The sequence below is a fragment of the Neomonachus schauinslandi genome, chromosome 9 (genome assembly GCF_002201575.2).
Source record: "Neomonachus schauinslandi chromosome 9, ASM220157v2, whole genome shotgun sequence".
Classification (NCBI taxonomy): Eukaryota; Metazoa; Chordata; class Mammalia; order Carnivora; family Phocidae; genus Neomonachus; species Neomonachus schauinslandi.
The window spans coordinates 89,919,212-89,944,691 of NC_058411.1; the positions used below are offsets into that span (position 1 = coordinate 89,919,212).

Sequence of the window (25,480 nt, forward strand, 5' to 3'; positions counted from 1 at the left end):
GAGGGGGTGGCTGGGTGATAGACATTGGGGAGGGTATGTGCTATGATGAGTGCTGTGAAGTGTTTAAGACTGTTGAATCACAGACCTGTACCTCTGAAACAAATAATACATTATATGTTAAAAAAAAAGAAGATGGTAGGAAGGGAAAAATGAAGGGGGGCGGGAATCAGAGGGGGAGACGAACCATGAGAGACTATAGACTCCGAGAAACAAACTGAGGGTTTTAAGAGGGGAGGGGGGTGGGGGGACGGGTTAGCCTGGTGATGGGTATTAAAGAGGGCATGTATTGCATGGAGCACTGGGTGTTATACGCAAACAATGAATCATGGAACACTACATCAAAAACTAAACTAATGATGTACTGTAATAGTGACTAACATAATAAAATAAAATTAATTTAAAAAAAAAGAAAAGGGGGGGAAAAAAAGAATCCAAATCTGGGTATCTGGAGCCAGACTAGTATCAGGGAGTCATCATCACAATAGATGTCCCCAAAGATTCTTCCATTTCTTACCCAATATCAACCCAATTCTAACTGGTCAGGTTGCATGAGATACTGTAGTCCATGTATTCCAAAGAATAACATCTCTAAGAAACCAAATCAAATCAAGGAGAAAATAAAATGCATTTATTATAATTTGAATATGTAAAAGTTAAGCAGATTAAGCAGTTTAGTTGCCTCATCTGTAACAGATGTAGCAGATCATAAGCATTTAGAGCAAGACATCTACCTCACTGTCATAATTTTAAAACAAAAATGATTAGAGAACATGATCATGCACAACAAAGTCTTTCGACAAAAGTGGCTTATCTAAAGTATAAGCTCTCATCTTACCTCACATATAATGAAATGGGTACAACTGTATTGAGAATAATAATATATGACCAGAATGTTAAGAATCCTGAGAACACAGAGTTCTTCTCTCCTTCATTCCCAAAGAGGAAAGTTCTGAATTGGTCTCCAACTTGATTCTCCCAGATTGAATTTCCTATTGCAAGAATAATTCCCAAGCATACCAGAAACCCAAAAATCTGAAATGAGAATAGAAGTCTGGTTAAGGTTAACTTGAACCCAAAACTCACGATATCAACACAATCCAGTTACACTCCTAACTCCAAGAAACTGCCATTTGAAAAGCAAGACATGCCAAGCTCTTCTTACTTATCATTAATCATACAAGTTTAATATTTTTATGTTGGAACTTGGCTAAATATTTTACATGCATTTTCTCACTTAATTCTCCCACTGATTGTCTGAGATAGGGATAATCATTATTCACACGTTACGAGTCAAAAACAGAACAAAATAAAACAGAAGCACAGAAAAATTATATAACTTATCCATGGTCGCAAAGCCAATAACTTCACACCCTTGATTTGAGATGAGTGCATATACGTAAGTGGCTTAAGTAAAGAAAGTCATATGTCCTGACTTGCCCTGGTCAGCCCCCGTTTATATCTGTTGTCCAGATATAATATTAATTGTGTTTCCTCCTTTCACCTTCAAAAGTGCCCCATTTGAATGATAAATTATATGGTCACCCAAGGCACAAAAGCAAAAGGAAGAAAATGTCAGTGATAAAGAACGATTTGGGACTAGTCAAGTCTCTTGGCTACAGATCTAGCTGCACAATCCTTACTTAAGGTCCACAAGAAAAAGAAGGATTAATTAAAATATGGCATGGCATATATGTTTTCCTTTTGAGATTAAAAAAATAATGGGAAGCAATCTGAAAAATGTTAGCCAACTCTTACATTGTGATTAGTACCAGGATTAGCAAAGCAGACATTTTGGAGGCATAGCAACTAGAAAGAGAGCGAGGTCAGTTCCTTGTGAGGCCAAATGCCAGCCTTGGAAAGGAAAGACACAAAGTCAGTGAATAGGTAAGACCTGAGCTGAACAAGGAATTCTGGGGGTTTTGCTCTGCCAAGTGTCCTACTGTGTTAGGAGCCGAGACCAGCCGCTATATTGAGGGAGGAGTGGGGCTAGGGAACAGGAATGTATTTAACTTCTTATTTCCTTTTTCCTCCAAGAAGGAATATTCAGGCATTCTAGGACTGCTTTCTTCTTTATTCATTCATGAACAAAATATACATATAAGAAGACATGTATGTAGAAAAAAGTATGGGAAAACCTGACTTAAAGTACCTTAGAAAACCATGTATTAGAGAAAAGCAGAATTGTGAATTCCTGAAATCCTACTAATTTGATACCTGTATCACAGTATCCTCTTTTCTTTCAGTGATTAATACTACAAATTAAATGAAGTGAATTACTTTAAAAGCATTAAAATTGGTGCTACTTTGCATTAAATGCCCTAATTTAGGATTGACTCACCTTCTAATTCTCCAGTGGATTATTCAATTTTCTAGTATGAAAAGCTGGGACAGTCTCTCCTTCACAATCAGTAATTTCACTCTGTGGTGGTTACACATACAATCCCCAGGCAAGCCCAGAAGCAGGCTTAGGGCCATTTAAATAGGGAATTCTAGGAGGGGACAAAAGCTAAGCATGTCCCCTTGGCCCTGGATACTCTTCCCCAAGGGGATGGATGTAGTGGGAGGAAAGCCCAGTTCTGAGGATGATACCAAACATAAAACACAGAGCCCAGCCAGTATTTTATACCCAATAAGAGTCCACTTCCTTATATTATGCGGGGCCATGAAAGGAATGAAATCTTGCCATTTGCAACGATGTGGATGGAACTGGAGGGTATTATGCCGAGCGAAATAAGTCAATCAGAGAAAGACATGTATCATATGATCTCCCTGATATGAGGAATTCTTAATCTCAGGAAACAAACTGAGATTTGCTGGAGTGGTGGGGGGTGGGAGGGAGGGGGTGGCTGGGTGATGGACACTGGGGAGGGTATGTGCTATGGTGAGCGCTGTGAATTGTGTAAGACTGATGAATCACAGACCTGTACCTCTGAAATAAATAATACATTATATGTTAAAAAAAAAAAAAAAGAAGAAGAAGAAGAAGATAGCAGGAGGGGAAGAATGAAGGGGGGTAATTTGGAGGGGGAGACGAACCATGAGAGACGATGGACTCTGAAAAACAAACTGAGGGTTCTAGGGGGAATGGGGGTGGGAGGCTGGGTTAGGCTGGTGATGGGTATTAAAGAGGGCACATTCTGCATGGAGCACTGGGTGTTATGCACAAACAATGAATCATGGAACACTACATCAAAAACTAATGATGTAATATATGGTGATTAACATAATAAAATTTAAAAAAAAGAGTCCACTTCTTTCTTTATTCAGAATCCCACTATCACATATCAGTTATGCAAATATATATTGAGCTCAGATTCTTTATAATTGCTTATGAGTCTGTGATGGGGGCAGGGCTTGGTTCAAGGTCACTGTCCTCATATTTAAAATCAATGTCTTCCAACTTAATTCCAACATAAGGAAGCAAAGCAATATTACACAAAAAGTCAGATAACAATCAGATGCACAGCATGAGGAAGCACAAGATTAACTGACAAAAGGGTAGCATGCAAGGAATACTCAACTGGTTTTGGTAAATGGATGGTAGAAAAAAAACATTTCAAAAAATGCAGAAGAGAACAAAAATTCAGAGGAAAGAATCCCATGCTAAGGAGGTTCAGAAGCTTTTGCAAAGGAGAACTGTGACCTGGGCCTTAGAAGATTCATAAGCAGAACCAGCTACACAATTTGTAGAGCCCAGTGCAAAACGAAAATACAGGACCCCTTGTTTAAAAATTACTGATAATTTCTACATGGCAACAGCAGATCAATAAGCCAAGTATGAGGCCCTTTTGAGTGGGGAACCTGTATAATTGCACAGGTCACACGCCCATGAAGCCAGCTCCATCCATAAGCTATGTCAAGAGGACATGAGCAAAGGTAAGAAAACAAAGGGACCAAACTACCTTAAAAATTATGTTTTCTTTTTAAAAAATGAATACTTGAAATATGGAGAACTTGCAAGACCATGACAGCCTCCAGAAGCACTATCTTACCTCTCATGAGAAACTGTACCAATGGTTGAGAAATCATAATCTAGAAAGTAGAGGGCAATATAACTGGGTCCCAGATGCAAAAGCCCCAAATACAAATTCCACAAGGAGAATAAAAATTTCTGAAAGAATTCCCAGCAAAATATAAGAAATATACGAAGATAACAATGATTAGCAACTTTGCCTAATTTTGTTATAGTATCTTACCCATAGTACTAGAGTATTCATCAGCCTATCAATGCTTGTCCTCTTAAACTTTGTCTTACCACTGTTCTGCATTAATTTAGTGTCAGGACCTGCCAAAATAAAATTAAATAGCAACCTTAAAATGATTTGATAATGTATTACTATCATTATTATTATTTCTTACCATGTCAAATGTTCCTGAAAGGAGAACAGTATGTTTTTCAAAATAATTTAACTTTTATTAAGAACAGGGGTCATTTTTAAGTTGTATACAATTCTCAACTGGTAGCTTAATAACAACCCTGGAGACTGCAAGAGAATTGGTCTCCTTAGAATAGGACAAACCAGACAGACCTGTGGCTGAAAATCAGCTTGAGAAATGCTATTTTTCAAAAGGCTGCATATGGATGTGCTTGGAGTTGAAGGAGTGAAAGGTAACAAGGTCAATCCAAGTGAGGAATAATTTGACATGTTAAAAAGAATGCAGTAATAAACACAATTCAGAACACTGAGATCAAAAATGGAAAGTTAAAATCAGAAATCAAATTCTGGATCTGTTTCCCAAAAAGATCTATGGTGCCTTTATGGAGAAACTAGAATAAATGCAAACAAGACATCAGCAAGTAAGCTGAATCTTTATTGTGTATTGCACATTGTGCACATAATACACACTTTTTGTAAGGGCAGGAATTGAATCTTATATTAGCTTTATTTCAGGTAAATACATTCTCTCATATTTACCAAGTCCCTTGTTCAAGTAATTCTAAGAATTATTATTCACTGCCTTAGAGGTACATAACTAGATGATGAACAAAAGAGAATATTAAAATATATTGCTAAGGAAATTCCGTGTAGACACGGAAGATGCTAAATGGAAGCAATTAAGCATTAATTATATCTAATTCCTCTAGCTTTCCTCTCCACATCATCTTCCCATTACATCATCAATCCATTTGGCCATTTAATATAGGAGAGAGGGGAATTGAAAGAATTAAAGGAGAGAGGCACACATAAAATTTTATGCCATCCTAAAAGTCAGGGAAGAATGAGCACATCCTTAGAAGACTTTCATTTACTTAAAGTACAAATGGAAGCAAAGATTGGGGTCTCATAAAATTCAGTCTGAAGTTGGAAACTGTACCCCACTGTCCTATTCCCAACTACTGCTGTGTAAATGAGACCACCCACATTTTCTTGGAATTGTTTATTAAAATCATATGGACACTGAGGATGGGAAACATTTCTTGTATAGTAAAGATCACAAAGAGCAAATAAAGTTTGTGATTAGCAAAAGCTGAAAAACTGACAGACCCCAGTTTTGTGCTAAAATTTTACATTTCTTAGGCATACATACACACACAGAGCAGCAGAGAATACACCTAAGGGGTTTTTAAATATTTATCTAAATATATCTACAGATGCTGATTCACACATCTCTTCCACTCATATCTTCTACTCTTCCACACAGATCTTGAAAGAATTTCTGTACTCAGCAGCCTCTGTTTTCTCAGCTCCTACTCATTACTCAACCTAGTTTCAGATCTAGTGTCATCATCAATACCCTCTATGCTTTCTTTGACCTATCAGCGGCCGTTGACACTTTGACTATTCCATCCTTTTGAAACACACTCTTCCCTTAGCTTCTGTATTACAATGTTCTCCTGCTTTTCCTCCTACCTCTTTGTTAACTCCTTCTTTGTCTTCCATGATGCTCACCCCTCTCTAATGAGTTTTCAGATTTCTCTCTCTCTCTCTCTCTCTCTCACACACACACACACACACCATCTGTTTGGAAAACTTTACAATGGTTTCCCAATGCTCTTAGGATAAAGACCAAAGTTCTAGATACAGACCACAAGGTTCTGTATGGTCCAGATCCTATCCACATCTCCAGTCACATGTCTATCTATATCCTCCATGTTCTCCATATTCCACACTGGCCTTCTTAAGTTTTTTTTACTTCACCATTCTCAGTCCTGCCACAGGGCCTTTGTCCACAATGTGACTTTTAAGTAGCTTGCTCTTTCTCTTCATATTCCTCCATTATATACTCTTGTGAGTCCATGTTCTTTTTTTTTTCAGAGCACTTATCTCTGTTTGAGGTTATAGATTCATTATGACAATTATCTGAGATTAAGTTCTCTTACTCCTACCAGAGTCAGAACCACATGGGTGAATGGGCTGCATTTGTCTTTGCTCACATTCTTAATCGGAAATAAGAAGTGTAGTGCCTGCCACATAGTAGGCACTCTAAATAACCGTTTGATGAATTTATTAAGTACCTGCTATGTTTCAGGTGATGTGCATATGTGCTTTTCATCTATTATCTCAGTTAATGCTTAAAACAATGGGTATTAACCACGTATTGCATGGAGCACTGGGTGTTATATGCAAACAATGAATCATGGAACACTACACCAAAACTAATGATGTAATGTATGGTAACTAACATAACATAATAAAACAAACAATTGGACAAAAAAAATAAAACAATCCAATTAATTAGGTATTATTACCTTTAATTCACTAATAATGAAACAAGCTTAAAGTATTTAAGTAACTTGCCTGAGATTCCTTGTCTAGTAAGTATCAGAACCAGAATTCAAACCCAGACGTATCTAACTTGGAAGCTCTTTGCTCTTCACCACTGTTTTTAAAACTATATGAAATACTCCATTAGCTCATTAATTCACTGACTCATTCAATCAATGTGTATTTAAGACTGACTCATTCAGATTCCAAACAGGAAATAGATGATGCACTGAACAAGGATAACTGGAGAAAAAGAAATTTTTTTTTCTAAAGTGACTCTTTACAAAAGTGTGGGTGGGGGTGTAGTGGAAGCAAAAGGTTCATGCAGTAACCAAAGACTTAGAAGCAATCAGGATGTTTCTCTATCTAAGCTAGAAGGGAGTGGTTACTAGACCCTAAAGGACAGTATAGAGTTTGCAGCCTTTAAGAAAGAGTGACTTTAGGTTGAGGGACACAGCCAGCCTGAAGTGACTACTTAGGGAGGAAGTCTGGGGGAATAAATACCTTGACCTCAATCTTCTTTCTCCCTTTGATCTCTTTCCATGGATCCCCAATGACAGAGCCTAATTAGAAGCCAAAATTCAAGGAAACCTATTAGTGTAAACCATACAAATCAGCCTCCCAAGGCAGAAAGAAGAGTGGAAAAATGTGACAGTAGATCTGGAGGGGCAAATGGAAGACATCCAGGAAAAAAATCTACTGTGTACCAAAATGGTGCTGGATTCCTTAAATGAACAAGACTCCTCCACTCAGAAACAAGATTTCCAGCTCTCTTGAGTGAAAGAAAAGTTATTACCAGGGAGGCATGGCCTAGCTGTTAATGTATATTAGAGCCTCAGAAATTATAGATTTGTAAAGTAAACCACGTCTGTGTCAACTATATTCCTTACACAATCCTTAGTGATAGTTATAACCAGAGTCATATAGAAAGAATAGTTAATAATTCATTTGGATAACTTTCATAAGATCTAAGGGTTCACCTGGAACTAATTCCCCAAATTAGATTTAAGACTTGGGGGTTCTGAGACACACATCTGTTCAAATCTGACATTGACCAAACCAACCATTCCTCCACCTGTCACTATTCTAGCTAAGCTTTCTATTAACATTCATGCCCAGACTAAAGCCAATGCAGGCATTCTCTGCTTTACAAATATCTGCCTCATGAAGAAGATCTAACCCATAGCACAAAAAGAAGAGGATATTGCCCCACTCCCGCCTACCAAGATCCAAAGAGCATTACATCAGACCAATCCTCAGTCTATGGGGCAGGCAGTGCAGTCAGAATTGATGCTGGATGGAAGAAGCAGGGAAGGAAGGAGAGTAACATTTGTCAAGCATCCTCTGCCATATGCATTGTCTCCCTGAGCCCTTAGAGTGACTCTCTAATGTACTCATTACCCGCATGTTACAGAAGAAACTAAAGCTTGGGAAGTTTAAGTAACCGCGGCTTAACATCCTACAGCTGGTAAACAAATCTGAACCCAGCTCTGTCCAATTCTAATTCTGTGAGCTTTGTCTTATACTTCTTTGGGGGGAGACCTGTTCAATTCACCACCCCACTTCCTTCCATGTAGGCGCATTTTCCCAGAGCAAAACTTATGAAGAAAAACTTGGCCCCTGAGTGGCTCACACAGCTGTCCTAGCATTACATGCTGTAATTGAACCATAGTCCTGAATTAGTCATTCCAAACAAGTTCACAAAAATGCAAACACGACGTTGGGCTATAGCCCATCCCTGGGATGAAGCCCCCCCCAACTTCTGTGATGACAGGGAGCAAACCAGGAGGGCCCTTCTCACTAAAGAACCTTCAAGAAGTCTCCCTCTCACTATGTGGGAAGATAAAGGGAGGGTAATATATAAGTCTAGCTCTTTTTCTTAATGCAAGAAAGATGCAAATAAGAAAATATGTGATCACAGTTTCATTTACCCAACAAATAAAAGCATCTGATGAGCGAATTATGAAAGCAGATTTGTCCCCAGATAAAAGCCCATATACTGCCATACTTCCAGGGATTTCTCAAGTCCTTACAATGGCAATACCCCAAGCAGCAAGAGCCTTGCTAACACCCACAGCTGAGAGTATTTAGGAGGAATTGGGAGGACTTTTCTAGGTTTGGAACACTTTTGAGTCTTAAATAAACATTTGTTGTTGTTGAGGGAAGTCAGTGAGGAAAAACATTCCAATTTTGATTGCACATATAGTCAATGGACCCAAAAACACATCTTAATTTGATGTCATAATAAACAGAATTTTTAAAAATCAAGGGCTGGCAATGGAAGCCATGAGTACAATTTGAGTGGCTTTATGTAATGGGGCTACTGTAAGCTTCCTTAGCAGGAGAATGCCACCTTGGGCCTGTAGAGATAAAGTCAAGACAGGAAAAGTGGCCAGTAGGAAGAGTAAGAGGCACTTTCCTTCCCTCCCTGCCTCCCACCCCCACCTCTGTCATGCACAGTCTTTCCAGGCCCCACTGTCCTGCTGACAAATGGTAGAAGAAGCTACAAAGTATAAGCAGAAATGATTGCAGGATCTCCAAGAAAGTTCTTCCAAAAGGATTGCTTGACCTTGCAAACTACAAAATTAACAGCAGAGTAGGGTTGGGGGGCGGGGACTTGTTTCACACTCTTCCTCCACTTTAAAGGCAGGTGGATTAATATATACAATGATGGGAATGATTGAGATGAAGTTAAAGAAAGAGAAATTAAACAGTATCTAGCACCCACTGAGCAATTAAAGCCCAAGCACCCCTTAAGAATGAGTTCACGATGCCAGTGGTTCCTCACACAGGGGAGCCCCGCCCAGACTAACCCTCTGCAGTCAACCCGGAGCAGTATCTTTTGTAGAACAAAAGCACCTTCCTCATCCAACCTGAAGAGGTGCAGACTGCCCAGGCACACCTCAGGACAGGTTCCCCACAACCGACCTGGGCCAGTCAGCTGTACCTGCAAAAATAACCATTCCAAAACACCAGTTGGTGTTTCTCAGGATGCAGCCCCTCAGGATTATATTCTCATTGTTGAGGCAGTGCTTGTTGTCCTTCCAGGAGAGAACTCCTGTGAATTTATCTAATTTGTTGTTAGGCGCCTCACAGACCACAATCCCTGTAAAATAAAAAACAAAAACGAAAACCTGTTTATGACTCACCTCAAACTCTCTTTAGCAATCCATCGTACTGTGTTACCACCCTCCTTCTAATACACAGGATATTTTGTTCCTTGTCTTTTAGACAGTGCAGTGCTATGTATACAAGACTGTGCTAGGAAAAATAAGCTTGGTGGTGGCGATGCGGTGGTGGGGGAGGGGGTACAAAAATGGAAATCTATCAAGTGTTTTAAACACAGCTTTCTGCACTTTCCAAGAAAGAATAGAAACCTTGAGAGCCATGAATTTTTTTTCCCCTAAATAAAAATCACTCCCTTCTACTTCTAGTTTGCAACAATGATTTCTGAAAATATAAAGCCGGGACTGCCCCGAAAGCTTTTTTTTCCTCTGTCTCTTTTTACTTACTGTGAACTTTCACACAGGTTAAGATGCCATGCTTCCAGCTTCACAATCAAAGTTAATCAGGTCTTCTAGGCTCATCATCAGAATTTCAGGGGGATCCTATGATGTCCCACCCCCAAGAAACCTGGGCCTTGTTTGCCACATGTGCCTGAGAATGCATGTGATTCCTTTCAGCTGTTCTATGCTTCTTATCTTGATTAGATGCAGAGTTCTGGGGACCCTCAAAGCTACTATATAACTTGTCCCAACCTGGCCAGAAGACGTTTCTAGTTTTTTTAATTCCAGGTCCATTCCAAACCAAGGGTGTGCCCATTCCAAATCAATAAGTCAATTCGTTCCATTATTTCAATAAGAAAATACACTTCCAGAGTGGGGGTTCTTTTGACAGAAAGAGAAACCAGAAATAATTTTGCAGGGACCCTGTCACAACATAAAACTATTAGATTAAATGCATTACAAATGGTTGGGGTTAAACTTTTATAAGAAATGAGTACCGAGACTTGAAAGACAGAGGGAGAGATGAAGGAAAAGGGGAAGGAATGAAAAAGGAAGGCAGTGGATAGATCCACAAGGGCTCAAACCCAACTCAGGGGTGAGATTAGCACCTTGCAAGAACAATAAAAACACACAGATTGAATCAAAGCCAAGAGGGTAGGTTGGAACATACAAAGTGGCATTTGAAAAATTACAAAGGAAGTCTTCACCGACTGAAGAGAAAGGAGGCCAGCCCAGCCAAGAGAACCTCTGTAGTACTCTGTCACACTACTCACTGAGCACCTGAACTTAGAGGTTTACACGGACACCCTTCCTTCCTACAGTGATATCTTTTCCTTTTAAAGCTCTTAGAGGTGACAGTAGCCAGTTTTCATATGGCCTGATCACTCCTGACTAACCAGATCACTAACATTGGATCTTGCATGAAAAACACAAAAACAAAAACCAGAAAGGAGTGAAGGACTCAGGCCCTCAGGACTACTTTTTCCAAACTCCATTTTCCTTTCCCCAGTTATAACAAAATTGCTACCTAAACAGCCCCAACTCAACAACATTCACTGGCAGCTTCCTAGACATCCAACACTAAATGAGAGTGTTGGCAAGAGGATGTGGGCAAGGCTAGATAATCTGTACAATGTCGTTTTTTATACAAAAGGATGTGGTTAAATTCTGGTTGCTCCCATTATGGCCTATCACTAATATTAAAAAGTAAATTGAGACTGATTTTAGTTGGCCCAAGTTGTTTGGACAATTAGGCTGCGGAAGAGGGGATTTTTTTTCTAAATTCTAAGAATTCATTATCTTTTTCTTCTTGACCAATAATTTTCATTCCTAAATTCTGTAGAAGCTTGAATTGAGTAGCCCCAGCAAAACCTACAAAAAATATCGGGTGATAGCAACCCTTAAAACTTACTCCAGCTTCTGACCCAAGACTCAACTTCTCAAGTCTTCAGAGTTGGCCACCAAAAAATAAATAAATAAATAAATATGTGTTTTCTGCAAAAAACAACACAATACACAGTCCCTGCCAAAGGAATATAAAAAACAGGCTCATTTGGTCATTTTTGTTGTCGCAAGGAGCGACTGACATGGAGACAAATACAGCCTTGAACATGTTGGCTCACTCCTCCCTAGCCTCAAGGCTCATCTACTTCTGGCCTGACACCAAGGGTGTGGTTCTAGACAGGAACAGGCAGTAAGGCCGAGGGGTTCTGCCTAAGCTCTTGAAGGCCAAGCCCCAATTCAGCCTTTCTCAAAGAGTGTGGTCTCACTGATTTAAGTACTAAATACAGAGCCTGGTCAAAACAAAATGGGGTGCGGGGGGGGAACAAATCCAAACTACATCTTTTGTCTTCAAAAGTGCTCAGCTTCCCCTTTCTTAGCCTTGTTAGCATCAAATACTTCCAAACTTCTTTTCTTCCCTTTTCCAAAAAAGGGTGACTAGTTTCCTCTGGAGGGAGCACTGTATTCATTTCTGATCCCCATAACTTACCATACTGCCTACACAATAAATATTTGTTGGAGAAATAGGGGGAAAAAATCATATGGCTTCAAAAGAGAGGTTGGGAAATGAGATAGTAGATCTAAGATGAATGAAAGAAGTGGTTAGGGCGCCTGGGTGGCCCAGTCGGTTAAGCAACTGCCTTCAGCTCAGGTCATGATCCTGGAGTCCCGGGATCGAGTCCCGCATCGGGCTCCCTGCTCAGCGGGGAGTCTGCTTCTCCCTCTGACCCTCCTCCCTCTCGTGCTCTCTGTCTCTCATTCTCTCTCACAAATAAATAAATAAAATCTTTAAAAAAAAAAAAAAGAAGTGGTTATATTTCCATGGTAATTATGATAAAGAGGATTGGAAGACCTAATAGCCTAGCCACCGTGGGGGGCTTAGGTTGGCCTAACTCTAAAGAGATACAAATAGATCTGGGGACAAAAGTGGGAACCTTAAAGCACATTAGAAGCAACCAAATATATACCCTAGCCATAAAGCATAATAAGGAGTAGGGAAAAACTTAGGACCCTTTCACCTTTTGCTAATAGTATCAGAGAAGAGTTAGAGGCAGTAAACAGTCAGTTTGACAATGGATGAGAAGACAGTTTAGGAAAAATAGCATTTTCTCTCAGACAGTTGTTCACTGAAAACATGACTTTGTGCTCTAATAATCTTTAATGGGCAATAAAACAACTGGGAAAAAATCATGTCAATAATGAAACAGAAATATAACCAAACTAGCTAGTTTTACTTGTTTGCCCCTCTGAAGAGAACAGACACGAAAGCGATAGCAACTCACCCAGTTCACAATCACACAGAAATGTTCTAGGTCCATCCTAAACAAAATCCACAAGATATCATTCTCAACCTCCCTCTGCACTCTAAACTGAGTCCTCTGGGTTGCTGGTTAATTACCAACCTAGTAACCTTCTTGAACTAAAGCATTTATGTCAAAGTGGAAATCTATACTTTATCATGAAAATGGAACTCAGTACCCAATACTCCAAGATTTTCCAGAGAAGCTGACTTTATTTCCTTCTGTATATCATTACTAGCATATTTCTTGATTATCTGCACTGCAACTCTTCAACAAGACAAATTATCTACCGAATAAGACATCATCATGGCCATTCGGGAGTTTCTCCAGCCAAGAGTTTCTCTGAGTTTAGAAGACTGTCCACTGTTGTTGCTCCAATGATGTGATAAATATATTTTTTTTCTTAGAAAGAAGAGTGTCATCTTCCTATTTTCTATAGCCTCTTCATTCTTCAAACTTCAAGCCTCAGCCACCCATCATTGCTATCATAATGGCCATATAAATACCAGCAGTAAAGAGGAAAGTTATTGGTTGGGCTGTGCTTCTGTCCAGGTGAACAGGAAATTATCCAGTAAGTAAAAAGTCCTAAGATGCTAATCAAGCCTTTTTTTTTTTTAAACAAAAAGAGATGCTTGTTTTTGTGTGTTTGAATTACACACATACTATTCTTTAGAAAGGACCACAAAATACACAAAGATTCCTGAAATAAAGCGTCAACCCTTCCCTGGTTCAGAACTCAGTATTAAGAGTCATACAAACTATGTAAACTTGTCATAAGTTGCAAAAAAAACAGATCCTAGTCCAGTCAGTAACAATATGCAACAGATTCTTAAACACATTTGGACAATTTACATCTAGGGCTTTCCCCAAGGCATAAAAATGTCCAGTTTACAAATGTATAATTGATGACTATCTCCAGTTACTTATTTATAAAAAGCTTTTCAATTCCCAAAAGACTTTAACATGAAAAATCGAGGCCCACTCTATTTTCATACTTGTTACATCAGATCAAGTTTTTTCTTACAAAATTTAATAGACAATAAATATATCAATTATTTTCTGATGTTTTCAATGTATGAAAATATTTATGTGACAATTTTTTAAATAACTAGATTTACCCATCAAAACTCAAAACTACCTTGCATGTACTGTTCTCTATGTTTAGCCAACTCTTCTTTAAACTCTTGTCAGGGATCCTGACATTCAAGGTCACTGAGAACATTGCTGCTTTTTAAAAATATGATATCATTGGATTCCTGGATGGACTTGATCTCTGGTAATTAATTTTGTACCTTTAGGTTTAGAGTATTCTTAAAATTTATTTCTTCTCCTGATCAGGAGCTAAGTTGTCATGATAATCCTCTCCCTCTCCAATGCTGCCTTTCTTCTTGTAGTTTACAGCCTCTTGCGGCCTCCCATAGAATAGGCTTTGCCAGTAGTCTTGGGTTCATATTCTGGCTCCTCCACTTAGTAACCATATGACACTGGAAAAAGCTTTCAACTTATCTGAGTCTCAGATTCCTTGCCCATAAATTGGAAGCAATAATAATCTCTTCATCACAGGGCTATAAGGATTTCATAAGATAATGTGTGCAGTTACTTAGCACAGTGCCTGGTGTCAATATTATGTTGAAGGCCCGAGAACTTTAGGACCTTTACCTAATTAAAGGCTTCTTTGGGAATGAGCACTTATTCAAGTCTGTCTTCTCTGCTGGGCTATAAGCTCTATGAAAGCAAGGCCTGGGTCTGACTTATTAACCACTGTATCTGCAGGCTTAGCAAATCCCTTATCATTGTGTTAAATATACATTTACTGAGTAAATGAACAGATGACTGAAAGAATGAATGAAAGGAAAGAATGAATGAAAGCCCTAAGGAGGTCACTAGCAAGACACTGTCCTTGGGTTTGGGTGCAAAAGTGGGAAGACAGGGAGACTTACAAGAGATATCCTAAGGCCCTAGCCATCTCAGTTTTGAGCCTTGGTGTCCTCAGTGGTGACTTCTCTATGAATAGCAGTGGGAAACTGAGGTCTTCAAATACTTGGAAGATATGCACTTATGACTAAAGGACAAAAAACTGTAGTTTGGTGCTAGAGAAAGTATTTGGCCAAGTCTCAGAAGAAAAACCACATGGTAACTAGAAGCAAAAATAATATCATACCCAGATTTGCCCAGAAGTCACAAGCTAAAAGATATACTTAGCCCAGACAGAGCACGGGAAAGGGTGTGCCTCACATGTCTGTCTCATCTATTAGACCATGCCACAGCTAGTCAGGGCATTTCCAAATGTACACAATGTTGATATCATGCTTTTAGTTTAAACTAAAGGATGCAGTATGTGGTTTTAATTCCCATGACTCAAGGAAGTTTTTTTCTAGTCACCAGAGGAAAACCTAAAATCTACTGATACCCATTATGACAAAGGTGGACAGAGAAGACAAAAAAAAAAAAAAGAGGGGGAGGAAAAGGATCAAAAGAAACCAGATAATACATATAGAGATATTTTATAATCCTACATACTTTGTACTGTATCTTGTCCCTAGGAGATGCTTAATAAATAGAGTTTATAAGCTAATTAATAGGGACAGAGTGATGGAAAGAGAAAAGATGAAGAACTACAGAAAATGAGACAATGCATGTACAGAGCTAACATAAGTAAGCTAACAAAGAGGGGAAGAGGAAGATGAAAACAGTAAGAAGGAATGCCAAAAGGGAGGAAAGAAAGGGGGGAAATGGTGGAATGGGTAGAGAAATGTGTGCATATAGTGTATAATGTGTGACTGTGTGTGTCAGAGAATCAGGGAGACACTGAAATGAACATGTCTAAACTAGGGCTTAAAAACAAGACCATTCATGGGAAGGATTTAGTTTACTAACTGTCCCACCTCTTTAAAGACTTTCCACACATCTTGCATCACCCTCCTGGGCTTTAAATTTGGCTGCTAACAGGGAAAATCTAATTTGTATATTGTATATAATTTATTTCCCCTTAATCCCTCTATTTATTCCAAGATGCTTTCTTGGAAACAGGAAATTATATTTTAATAAAGTTAAACCTGTAAAATACCACATTGCCTTAAACTTTAATATACATTAAAATTCAACCCAAAATTCAAGAAAGAAAGAGTAAATTCAGCAAAAATCTGGTTCTTAGCCCAGAAATGTACCAGCCTTATGAAACTGGCATTACAGGTTTTCTGAGAAGTGACCACAGTTTAAGTATAAATGATTTAAAAAAAAAAAAGAGAGAGAGAAGTCTGTGTTGCCTTTGAGAAAATAACATATAATCATATGTTAGAAATTTGTTGAGTTACCTATGCTCTGTGAAGCAAATTCAAGCTACATCCAGTAATAATTAAGACACTTTAAAAATAAATTGTATGAGGTAGTTAAAAAGACTATTTTTATATATAAGCGAGTTTCTTAAGCTTTCAGGATACTCCCATCTGTGAGAAAGGAACTGTTTTAGGTGAGGAAATGTTTTCTTGCCTCAGCCTGAGCAGCACCACTTGTATTGGCTTAAATTTTGAGCTTCTGTGTTAAATTTTGTTTAAAAAAGGATTCTGAAGTAACGACATTATAAAACCACCACACCAGATGATCCCTCTCTCAGCCACCTGCCCTCCAAGAGGAGGGGACCCAGCACTCTTGCTTTATCCTGCACGTTCCCATCAGGAAGCTTCTGTCTCACACCATCCTTCCACCCACCATTCCCAATCCCTTTACCTTAGGCCCCTCTTACCTGTCTTTCTGGGGCCTGATGTTGATCCTGCCGCCTAATCTCTGGCATTTGCAACCATTTATTCACACATTGAACAAGTATTTCTTGAGCACCTACTATGCAATAGGCATTGTTCTAGGAACTCGCTATATATCAGTGAGCAAAACAAAGATCCCTGTGCAGTTTACATTGCAGCAAGTAGAGATGGACAATAAATAATAAACTTAGAAAATAAGCAAGTTTTAGAGTATGCCAGATGGTGATATGTGCTATGAGAAAAAGAAAAGGCTGAACAGGGTAGAGGGGATTGAGAGTAAGAGGAGTCATACTCTGACTGAGAAGGAGGGTTCTTGGCTCCATTCCTGCAGTTACATGTAAGAAATCAACCTAATCCAGCCTGGCCCTTGATATCCTATCTTGGCATTGACCTATGATCAGAGTTCTTGGAGAGTACGGTAAAGACAGTCAGCACTCAACAAATATCCCTACTTGTTATTTCCCAGCCTCCCTTGCAGTTAGGCCAGGCCCAGGTGGCTCATGCTGGCCAATGAAACGTGAGAGGAAGAAGCAGTTAAAAGTCAGCATGTCTCTTTCATCTAGTCGTTGCTTTAATGTGGTAACCTTAGAGGCCATTGGTCTAGGCACCATGGATCTAAGATGGAGAAGGCTGCCTGACCTAACATCAGAAGGTGACATGAACAAGAAATAACCTTCTACTGTTTACACCACTAAGATTTCAGGGTTGTCTGAACTGAATCACAGTATAGGCTATCTGTGCCAATATCTAAGAAAGAAAGTGAACTAGGTGATTGTAACAATCATTTCTGCTTTCTTATGGTAAAGAAAACTAAAAAGAATGAATTTTTATTTCTTTATAGATCGATAGAGGAATAAAGGTACAATTCTGCCAAGAAAGAAATGAGTAATGAGAAATTATATTTAGGTTGCCCTTTTAGGACTCCATAAATATTCTATGAAATATTTTAAGCAAGTATTTTGATTCATGAACACAATTTACTTTTCTTGGATTCTTGTAACAGTAAAATTTCATTGAAAAAATTACTTAGTAGAAAATGTGTAATTTGTTTTACTCTAATCAAAATATTTCTTGGGCCATTCAAAGTTTCCTGGCTATTCCCCTGACTTAAATCCCAAACTAGAGGAATATTTTTTTCTATAAACATGTTATTATAACAGCACTCATTTAAGAGAGGTTAAAATATTAACAGAATCCAGACAGAGTTTATAAGTGAATGCAAAGCACAGGCAATATAAACTCTAAGCTGTGCACTGGGGAAATTTTATAATATAAATTTGCCTGCGCTTTAACTCATGGGATCATGCTAAGACTCTTGACCACATTTTCCTTTAGTGGACTCAAAAGAAAACATTTTGGATGACAGTCTCAAACTCAAAGATTCACTAATAAATAAAACCAATCTATATGGAAATATTGATATTCAAGGCCAGACATACAAGTGTGTAAAACAAGAGATCACTGAGCAATGGGAGGAAGACCCCAAAGATTCTCCCAAGCCTGTCATGGTGCCTACAGTCCTACCATTAACGGTTCTTTCCTTTGACTCTTGACGGATTTTGTTTCTCTGTGACAGCTTTAACAGCAAAGATGAGATCTAACTGGAACAGAAGAGGCAGAAATTGTTCCCCATGCTGAGGAGAAGGGACTGGGTTGAGTGGTGTGAAGATGGTGATGAGGAAATCATGGTCTAAAATAAAGAGTGACTGATTAAGTCAAATGGTCTTCCTGAACACCTACTACCTTTAAGACATTCTGCCTGGCATTACGCCAGATACAGAAATACATGAGGCTGCTTTATTGTCCTGGCAAAGTTTGCAGTTTAGTATTTGGTCTTTGCTATGGAGCCAGAGAATGGATGGATGGTTAGACCTAGCACTAGAAATACAAGTGTGTCCTGTGTTCATGCTCAGCAAATCTGCAGAGGGCCCCAGGGAGGCCAAGGTCAGGCAAGGAAAGGGTATTGTGGGACTAGAGGAAATGAGATCTACAGAAGAGGAAACAAGGATGAAATGAACAATGAATTTATAAAGCCACTATCCCCTTGGTAAACATTTTTACTCTTTAGCCTGAGAAGAGATTACAGGCTTTGATGCCTGCAGAATTTTATGTCCTTCCACCAAATAAAAAGAAACATGAATTGGATTTCAGATAATTACTTATATTACTTTTTGGTTTTGAGGTTTTTGTCTGTTTTAAACACTTACCATCAAATTTTGCAAGTCTACTAAAGTCTGCTCCAAGTTCTGAGGTAACTGATAGTGCATGGCGGACTTTAAGGTTCGTTTCCCTGTGAAATTAATTGACATGACATGAATTTTTATATGGAACAGCCCAACAGCATCTTACATAAAGTTATCAGGTGGGTGCAGCACATGCAAAATCCAACACAAGAGATTCAAAAAACTCCCTTCAAATGTCATTCACACCTCTCAGTCAAGGGGACTCAGTAAAGTGGACAGGGCTTTGCATGCTCCTAAGAGCTGGCATTCCACACACGGCACATCTGTATAACAACACAGTAATCTGCTTTGTTATTTGAAAGAACAGAGGATATAATAAATATGATTTCGAACCTACTCAGACATCATGCATGAATTACAAAACATATTAGGAATGGGAACACAGTTGCCAAATAAACGAGGCCAGTATCACTCTGGAGTCTACTATCTACATAGGAATTTTACTTGCAAAAGATGGTCATGGCTAATTTCACAGTCACTGAAATTTAAATGGGAAAAGGAATACAGCTTTCTTTCTCGTGGAGAATCAAGCCAAAAATCCTGTAAGTCTGGGATCATACAACCAGATAGTAACTCAGGTCACAGTGAGCTGGTCATCTTCTTCCAGGCAGAACCACACATATATTGGACAGATGGCCCTGTGTTCATGAAATGACCAGTTGTGATGATTCTATGGCCATTACTCACATCTTGCATACAAGGGCTTGTCACGCCAGTTTTCTCACTGAGTTCAACCCAATTCTCTTCTACTGTAGCTTAACAGCATCAGTCAGAGTTCTATCTTTTATGGAAGTGTTTAGCAGTGAGTTCATTCAGTCAACAAATATTGATTGAATACATACCATAGTCACCCATGAGATTCAGTGCTGCCCCACAAGGGTTACTGTTCTCTTGAGGGAAACAAGTGGTAGGTAAAAAGCAAGTATCACCATTTGGAAGTACATGACAAACCATGAAATACTTAATTTAGAGAACTGAGAAGCAGGTGCTTGAGAAGGCATTTAATCAAACTTCCTGTAAATGGGTTTCACAATAATGTTGAAGACAACATGAAATCAATCCAAGGAATACCCCTTGGTGAAATAGCTTTCTGCAGGAAACACTCAGTTGGATATATAATTGAAGTTACTTTGCTTAAAAGTAATCTCATGGATCACTGATTTATCAATTCCTAGGATGCAGAAATGCATAGGGGTTGAGATACTCAAGAAGAACTTCATAATTGAGGCAGAAATTGAGCGGGGCTTGATGGACAAGAGTGAGATAGTGGTGTTGAGGCTAAAGGACCAATGTGTCCATTCATTTAAACAAACTTTTCAAATAATTAAAACAGTCAGTGACCCCAGGTAGGCCAGACAGCCCTCATTCCTTAACCCTGCTCTACACATCATGTCATTCAGCAAGTTTTATCATCATTTTAGGTTACTTCCTCAGGATTCTCTCCAATATTTCACTTCCATATTCAGATGTGGAAACTAAAAGGGAAGAATAATCACACATAGGGGCGCCTGGGTGGCTCAGTCGGTTGAGCGACTGCCTTCGGCTCAGGTCATGATCCCGGAGTCCCAGGATCGAGCCCCGCATCGGGCTCCCGGCTCGGCGGGGAGCCCGCTTCTCCCTCTGACCCTCCCCCCTCTCATGCTGTTTCTCTCTCGCTCACCCTCTAATAAATAAATAAATAAAATCTTTAAAAAGAAAAAGAATAATCACACATAGGCCTTACTGATTAAAAAAAAATTGTCAAGACTCCTGATTAGTATCTTGTGTCATGCCATACTCTTCCTTAGCATGCCTCAGTATCTTGACTTCAAACTTCAAGATGATTTTCAGCATAAAAAATAATACAAAAGATCCTGTGTACCCTTTACTCAGTTCCCCCTCATGGTAATATTTGCAAAACTATATTACAATGTCACAATATCACAACTGAAACTGACACAGTCAAGATGGGGAACATTTCCATCACAAGGATTTCTTAGGTTACCCTTTGTAAGTGTACCCACTTCCCTGCCTCCTCCAACCCATCTTTAACTCCTGGTAACCACTGATCAGTGGTCCCTTTCTACAATTTTGCCATTTCAAGAATGTTACATAAGTAGAATCATACAGTATGTGACCTTTGGGGATTGGATTTTATACTCAACATAATTATCTGAAGATTCATCCACATTGTTGTATATATCAATAGTACATTCTTTTTTATTGCTCAATAGTGTTCCATGATATGGATATACCATAGTTTGTTCAACCTGTTAAAGGACATAAAAGTTGTTTCTAATTTGTGGACGTCACACATAAAGCTGCCATAAGCACCTGTGTACAAGTTTTTTTGTGTAAACTTAAGTCTTCATTTCTGTGGGATAAATGCCCATGAGTGAAATTGCTGGGTTGTCTGGTAATTGCGTGTTTAGTTTTTTAAGAAACTGCCAAACTGTTTTCCAGGGTGATTGTAGTATTTTACATTCCCATCAGCAATGTGTGAGTGATTCTGTTTCTCTACCTACTTGCCAGCATTTGGAGTTGTCACTATTTTTAAGTTTAGCCATTCTCATAGGTATGTACTGACATCTCATCGTGGTTTGAATTTTAATGTCCCTAACAGCTGATGATGTTGAACAATTTTTATGTGCTTATTTGCCATCTGCATGTCATCTCTGGTGAAATGTCCCTTCATATCATTTGCAATTTTCTAATTGGATTGTGTTTTTACTATTGAGTTTTGAGTATTTTTCATATATTCAAAATAAAAAATCCTTTGTCAGATAGATGGTTTACAAATGTTTTCTCCTAGTCTGTAGCTTATTTTTTCATCCTCTTCAACAGGGTCTTTTGCACAGCAACATTTTTAATTTGAAGTCTGGTTTATCAAATTATCCTCTTATGAATTATGCTTTTTGTGTCAAGTCTAAAAATTCTACGACTAGCCCTAGATCTTGAAGATTTTCTCCTATGTTTTTCCCTAAAACTTTTATAGTTTTATATTTTACATTTGAATTCAATTTCCTTAATAGTTACAGGGCTATTCAAATTGTCTATTTCATATTGAGTTAGTTGTGGTAGTTTGTTTTTTGATGAAGTGGTCTATTTCATTTAAGTTGTTAAGTTTATGTGTATAAAGTTGCTTGTAGGATTTTCTTATCCTTCTGATATCTTAAGGATCTATCAGAATATCCCCCGGTTCATTCATAATATTATTTTGTGTCTTCTTTTTTTTTTCTTTTTCAGTCTTCCTGAGATTTATCAAATTTATTGATGTTTTCAAAGAATCAACTCTTTGTTTTGTTGATTTTTTACTTCTCATTTTTCTATTCTCAAGTTCATTGATTTCTGCTCTTATCTCCTTCCTTCTGCTTGCTTTGGGTTTATGCTGTTATTTTCTAGGTTCTTGAGATGGGATATTGGATTATTGATTTGAGGCTCTTTTTCTTTTCAAGTATATGCATCTAGTGCCATAAATTTCCCTCTAAGCACGATTTTAGGTTCTGCCCAAACCAAGGGTAGGATTACACAGGTCACACTCCATTTGAATAGCCCAGTAGAACAATGATTTGGGAGGCATTGGTTAAACCCGGGGGCTTTTTTGTCAGACTATCAGGTCTGAGTACTGGCTTCGCTTCTGAGAAGTTTGGGATAAATTACTTAGTATCTCTAAGCCTTGTCATCTGTACATTGGGGCTTATATATTACCTACGTCAGGATTAAATTATAAAATCCAACTAAAGAATGTAATAGTACCTTTAAAATGTAAACATTCAATAAATGTTTTTATGCCAGCCAGATAAATTGAATCCACTGAAACAGAACTGCTATATTATTGATAACTAAATTCCTCAATTAACTAATGTCAAAACTCCACTTCTCTCTTCTTTCTCCATCTTTATTTCACCCAGTTCCAAAAGATTGCCTTCTAAAGTAACATCAAGTCTTCTTTCCTCAGAAACTCATCAATATTCCTCTCGTTTTCTTTAGAGAATCACATGAAATTTCAAAAAGAAAAAAACTAAAACAAAACAAAACCTTTCTAAGGAATATAAAAGATTCCTATACAATAATTCATACAGACATGTTTAACTCACTGCTTTGGAAAGAAAATAAATTCAAGAGAAAAAGAGCTTTCAAAGGAGCCACAAAGCAATTAACAAATGGAATTTGCAAGTTAGACTCTTATTTGTTCCAAGAAAATTAAATGAAGAATAAGGTTTAGGTTGAGTCCTGTTCCTAAAGCTATTACTGCTAAATTAAAAACCAGTCTAAATAATTATTCTAACTTTAATAACTTACCCATCAAGCTCAGCAGTTTCAATATAACAGAGGCCATGTGGCTCACTACTTGATAGGAGAAGCAGATCAGCCTATTTAAAAAAATCATAAAGAATACATGAGAAGGGAAGACTGGTTGAAAGCCTTCTTTGTTTTATCACCCCTACTTACTAATGAGCCAGGAGAGCCTTAGAAAAAAAAGTGAGAGAGGTAAAATCCTGTTCCACCTCTCTGCCATACATGCCCCAAATCAAACCTTCCCTCTCCTTCCCGGTTCCTGTTGGGCCCACCCCTTGAACATCAGAATATAAGCAAGGGCAGGGGATATCATATAAATTAATAGCCACTTCATTTACTTTTTTTGCAAGAAATATACAAAATTCTACATTCTTGTCTTGATAATTACTAATGGAAAATATAAAACATTCCCCAATAAGTTAGATAAATGGAAATGTTTCCATACACATACTTTAATTCCTTAGTATTATGATTTAAGCGTAGCAGGCAGGCAAAGCTAATGAGGAAAAGATAGAAGTAAAGTAGAAGGAAACTGGAAACCATAGGACAAAATAAGGCAGGCAAGGAAAATTTAAAAAGAGAAAAATTAAAATAAAAAATTAAAAGTGTAAGAAAAAGATGATGGGGTGTAAGGAAGGGAAAAGAGAAAATAAAACGGGGGCTAAGCAAGAGGCAAGAAAGAATAGAAAATGTTCTAAAAGACAGCAGAAAACATTCAGAAACCAAGTTGTGGATCTTTCACAGAGATAAAATCATTCCAGTCAGCTGTCCATTTGAGCTTCAGAAATGACGTGTCACAATTCAGTTTTAGAATTCTGGGTGTTTCCTAAGGAAACAGTCAACAAAACCAAAAGACAATGGACAGAATGGGAGAAGATATTTGCAAATGACATATCACATAAAGGGCTAGTATCCAAAATCTATAAAGAACTTCTTAACACCCAAAGAACAAATGATCCAATCAAGAAATGGGCAGAAGACATGAACTAGACATTTTTCCAAAGAAGACATCCAAATGGCCAATAGACACATGAAAAAGTGCTCAACATTGCTCGGCATCAGGGAAAACCAAATCAAAACCTCAATGAGATACCACCTCACACCAGTCAGAATGGCTAAAATTAACAAGTCAGGAAACGACAGATGTTGGTGAGGATGCGGAGAAAAGGAAACCCTCCTACACTGTTGGTGGGAATGCAAGCTGGTGCAGCCACTCTGGAAAACAGTATGGAGGTTCCTCAAAAAGTTGAAAATAGAGCTGCCCTACGACCCAGGAATTGCACTACTGGGTATTTACCCCGAAGATACAAATGTAGAGATCCGAAGGGGCACGTGCACCCCAATATTTATAGCAGCAATGTCCACAATAGCCAAACTATGGAAAGAGCCTAGATGTCCATTAACAGATGAACGGATAAAGAAGATGTGGTACGTGTACACACACACACACACACACACACACACACACACACACACACACACAGAGGAATATTATGCAGCCATCAAAAAAGAAATGAAATCTTGCCATTTGCAATGACATGGATGGAACTACAGGGTACCATACTAAACAAAATAAGTCAATCAGAGAAAGACAATTATCATATGATCTCACTGATACGAGGAATTTGAGAAAGAAGGCAGAGGATCATAGGAGAAGGGAGGGAAAAATGAAACAAGACAAAACCAAAGAGGGAGACAAACCATGACTCTTGATCTCAGGAAACAAACTGAGGGTTGCTAGAGTGGAGGGAGGTGGGAGGGATGGGGTGGCTGGGTGATGGACACTGGGGAGGGTACGTGCTATGGTGAGCACTGTGAATTATGTAAGACTGTTGAATCACAGACTTGTACCCCTGAAACAAATAGTACATTATATGTTAATTAAAAAGAATTCTGGGTGCTTCCTATATTGGGGAACTGTCCATTTCAAATTTCATCTTAAAATAAGAGTTTTTATTATGTAATCTTAGTCATAAAATAAAATTTTAAAAATAAGGGTTTTTATGCGATTCTGAAAGATCTGAAGGTCTAAAATGAATTGACTAAAATTTTAGCAATTTATTTTGACACATTAGCCTAACAATTGTGTAGCTCTGTTTGAATGTATGATTGGCATTCAAGCTGTGAAATTTTACCTTTGTTTTTTAAATTAGAATTATTCCATTCTCAAGTCCCAGAGGTTAAATT

The 25,480-nt window shown here is 38.3% G+C and overlaps 1 protein-coding gene across 1 annotated transcript in view; it reads right to left on the reverse strand.

Annotated features, from left to right (window-relative positions):
• Positions 1 to 25,480, reverse strand: part of ATP8B4 (ATPase phospholipid transporting 8B4 (putative)) — a 243,701-nt gene that overhangs the window by 97,359 nt on the left and 120,862 nt on the right. The window contains exons 7-11 of the mRNA XM_021693958.1: positions 23,297 to 23,367; positions 18,980 to 19,062; positions 9,655 to 9,813; positions 4,197 to 4,285; positions 836 to 1,032 (exon numbers count right to left, since the gene is read on the reverse strand). Of these exons, the coding sequence (XP_021549633.1) occupies positions 836 to 1,032; positions 4,197 to 4,285; positions 9,655 to 9,813; positions 18,980 to 19,062; positions 23,297 to 23,367 (599 nt within the window). The remainder of the gene's footprint in view (positions 1 to 835; positions 1,033 to 4,196; positions 4,286 to 9,654; positions 9,814 to 18,979; positions 19,063 to 23,296; positions 23,368 to 25,480) is intronic.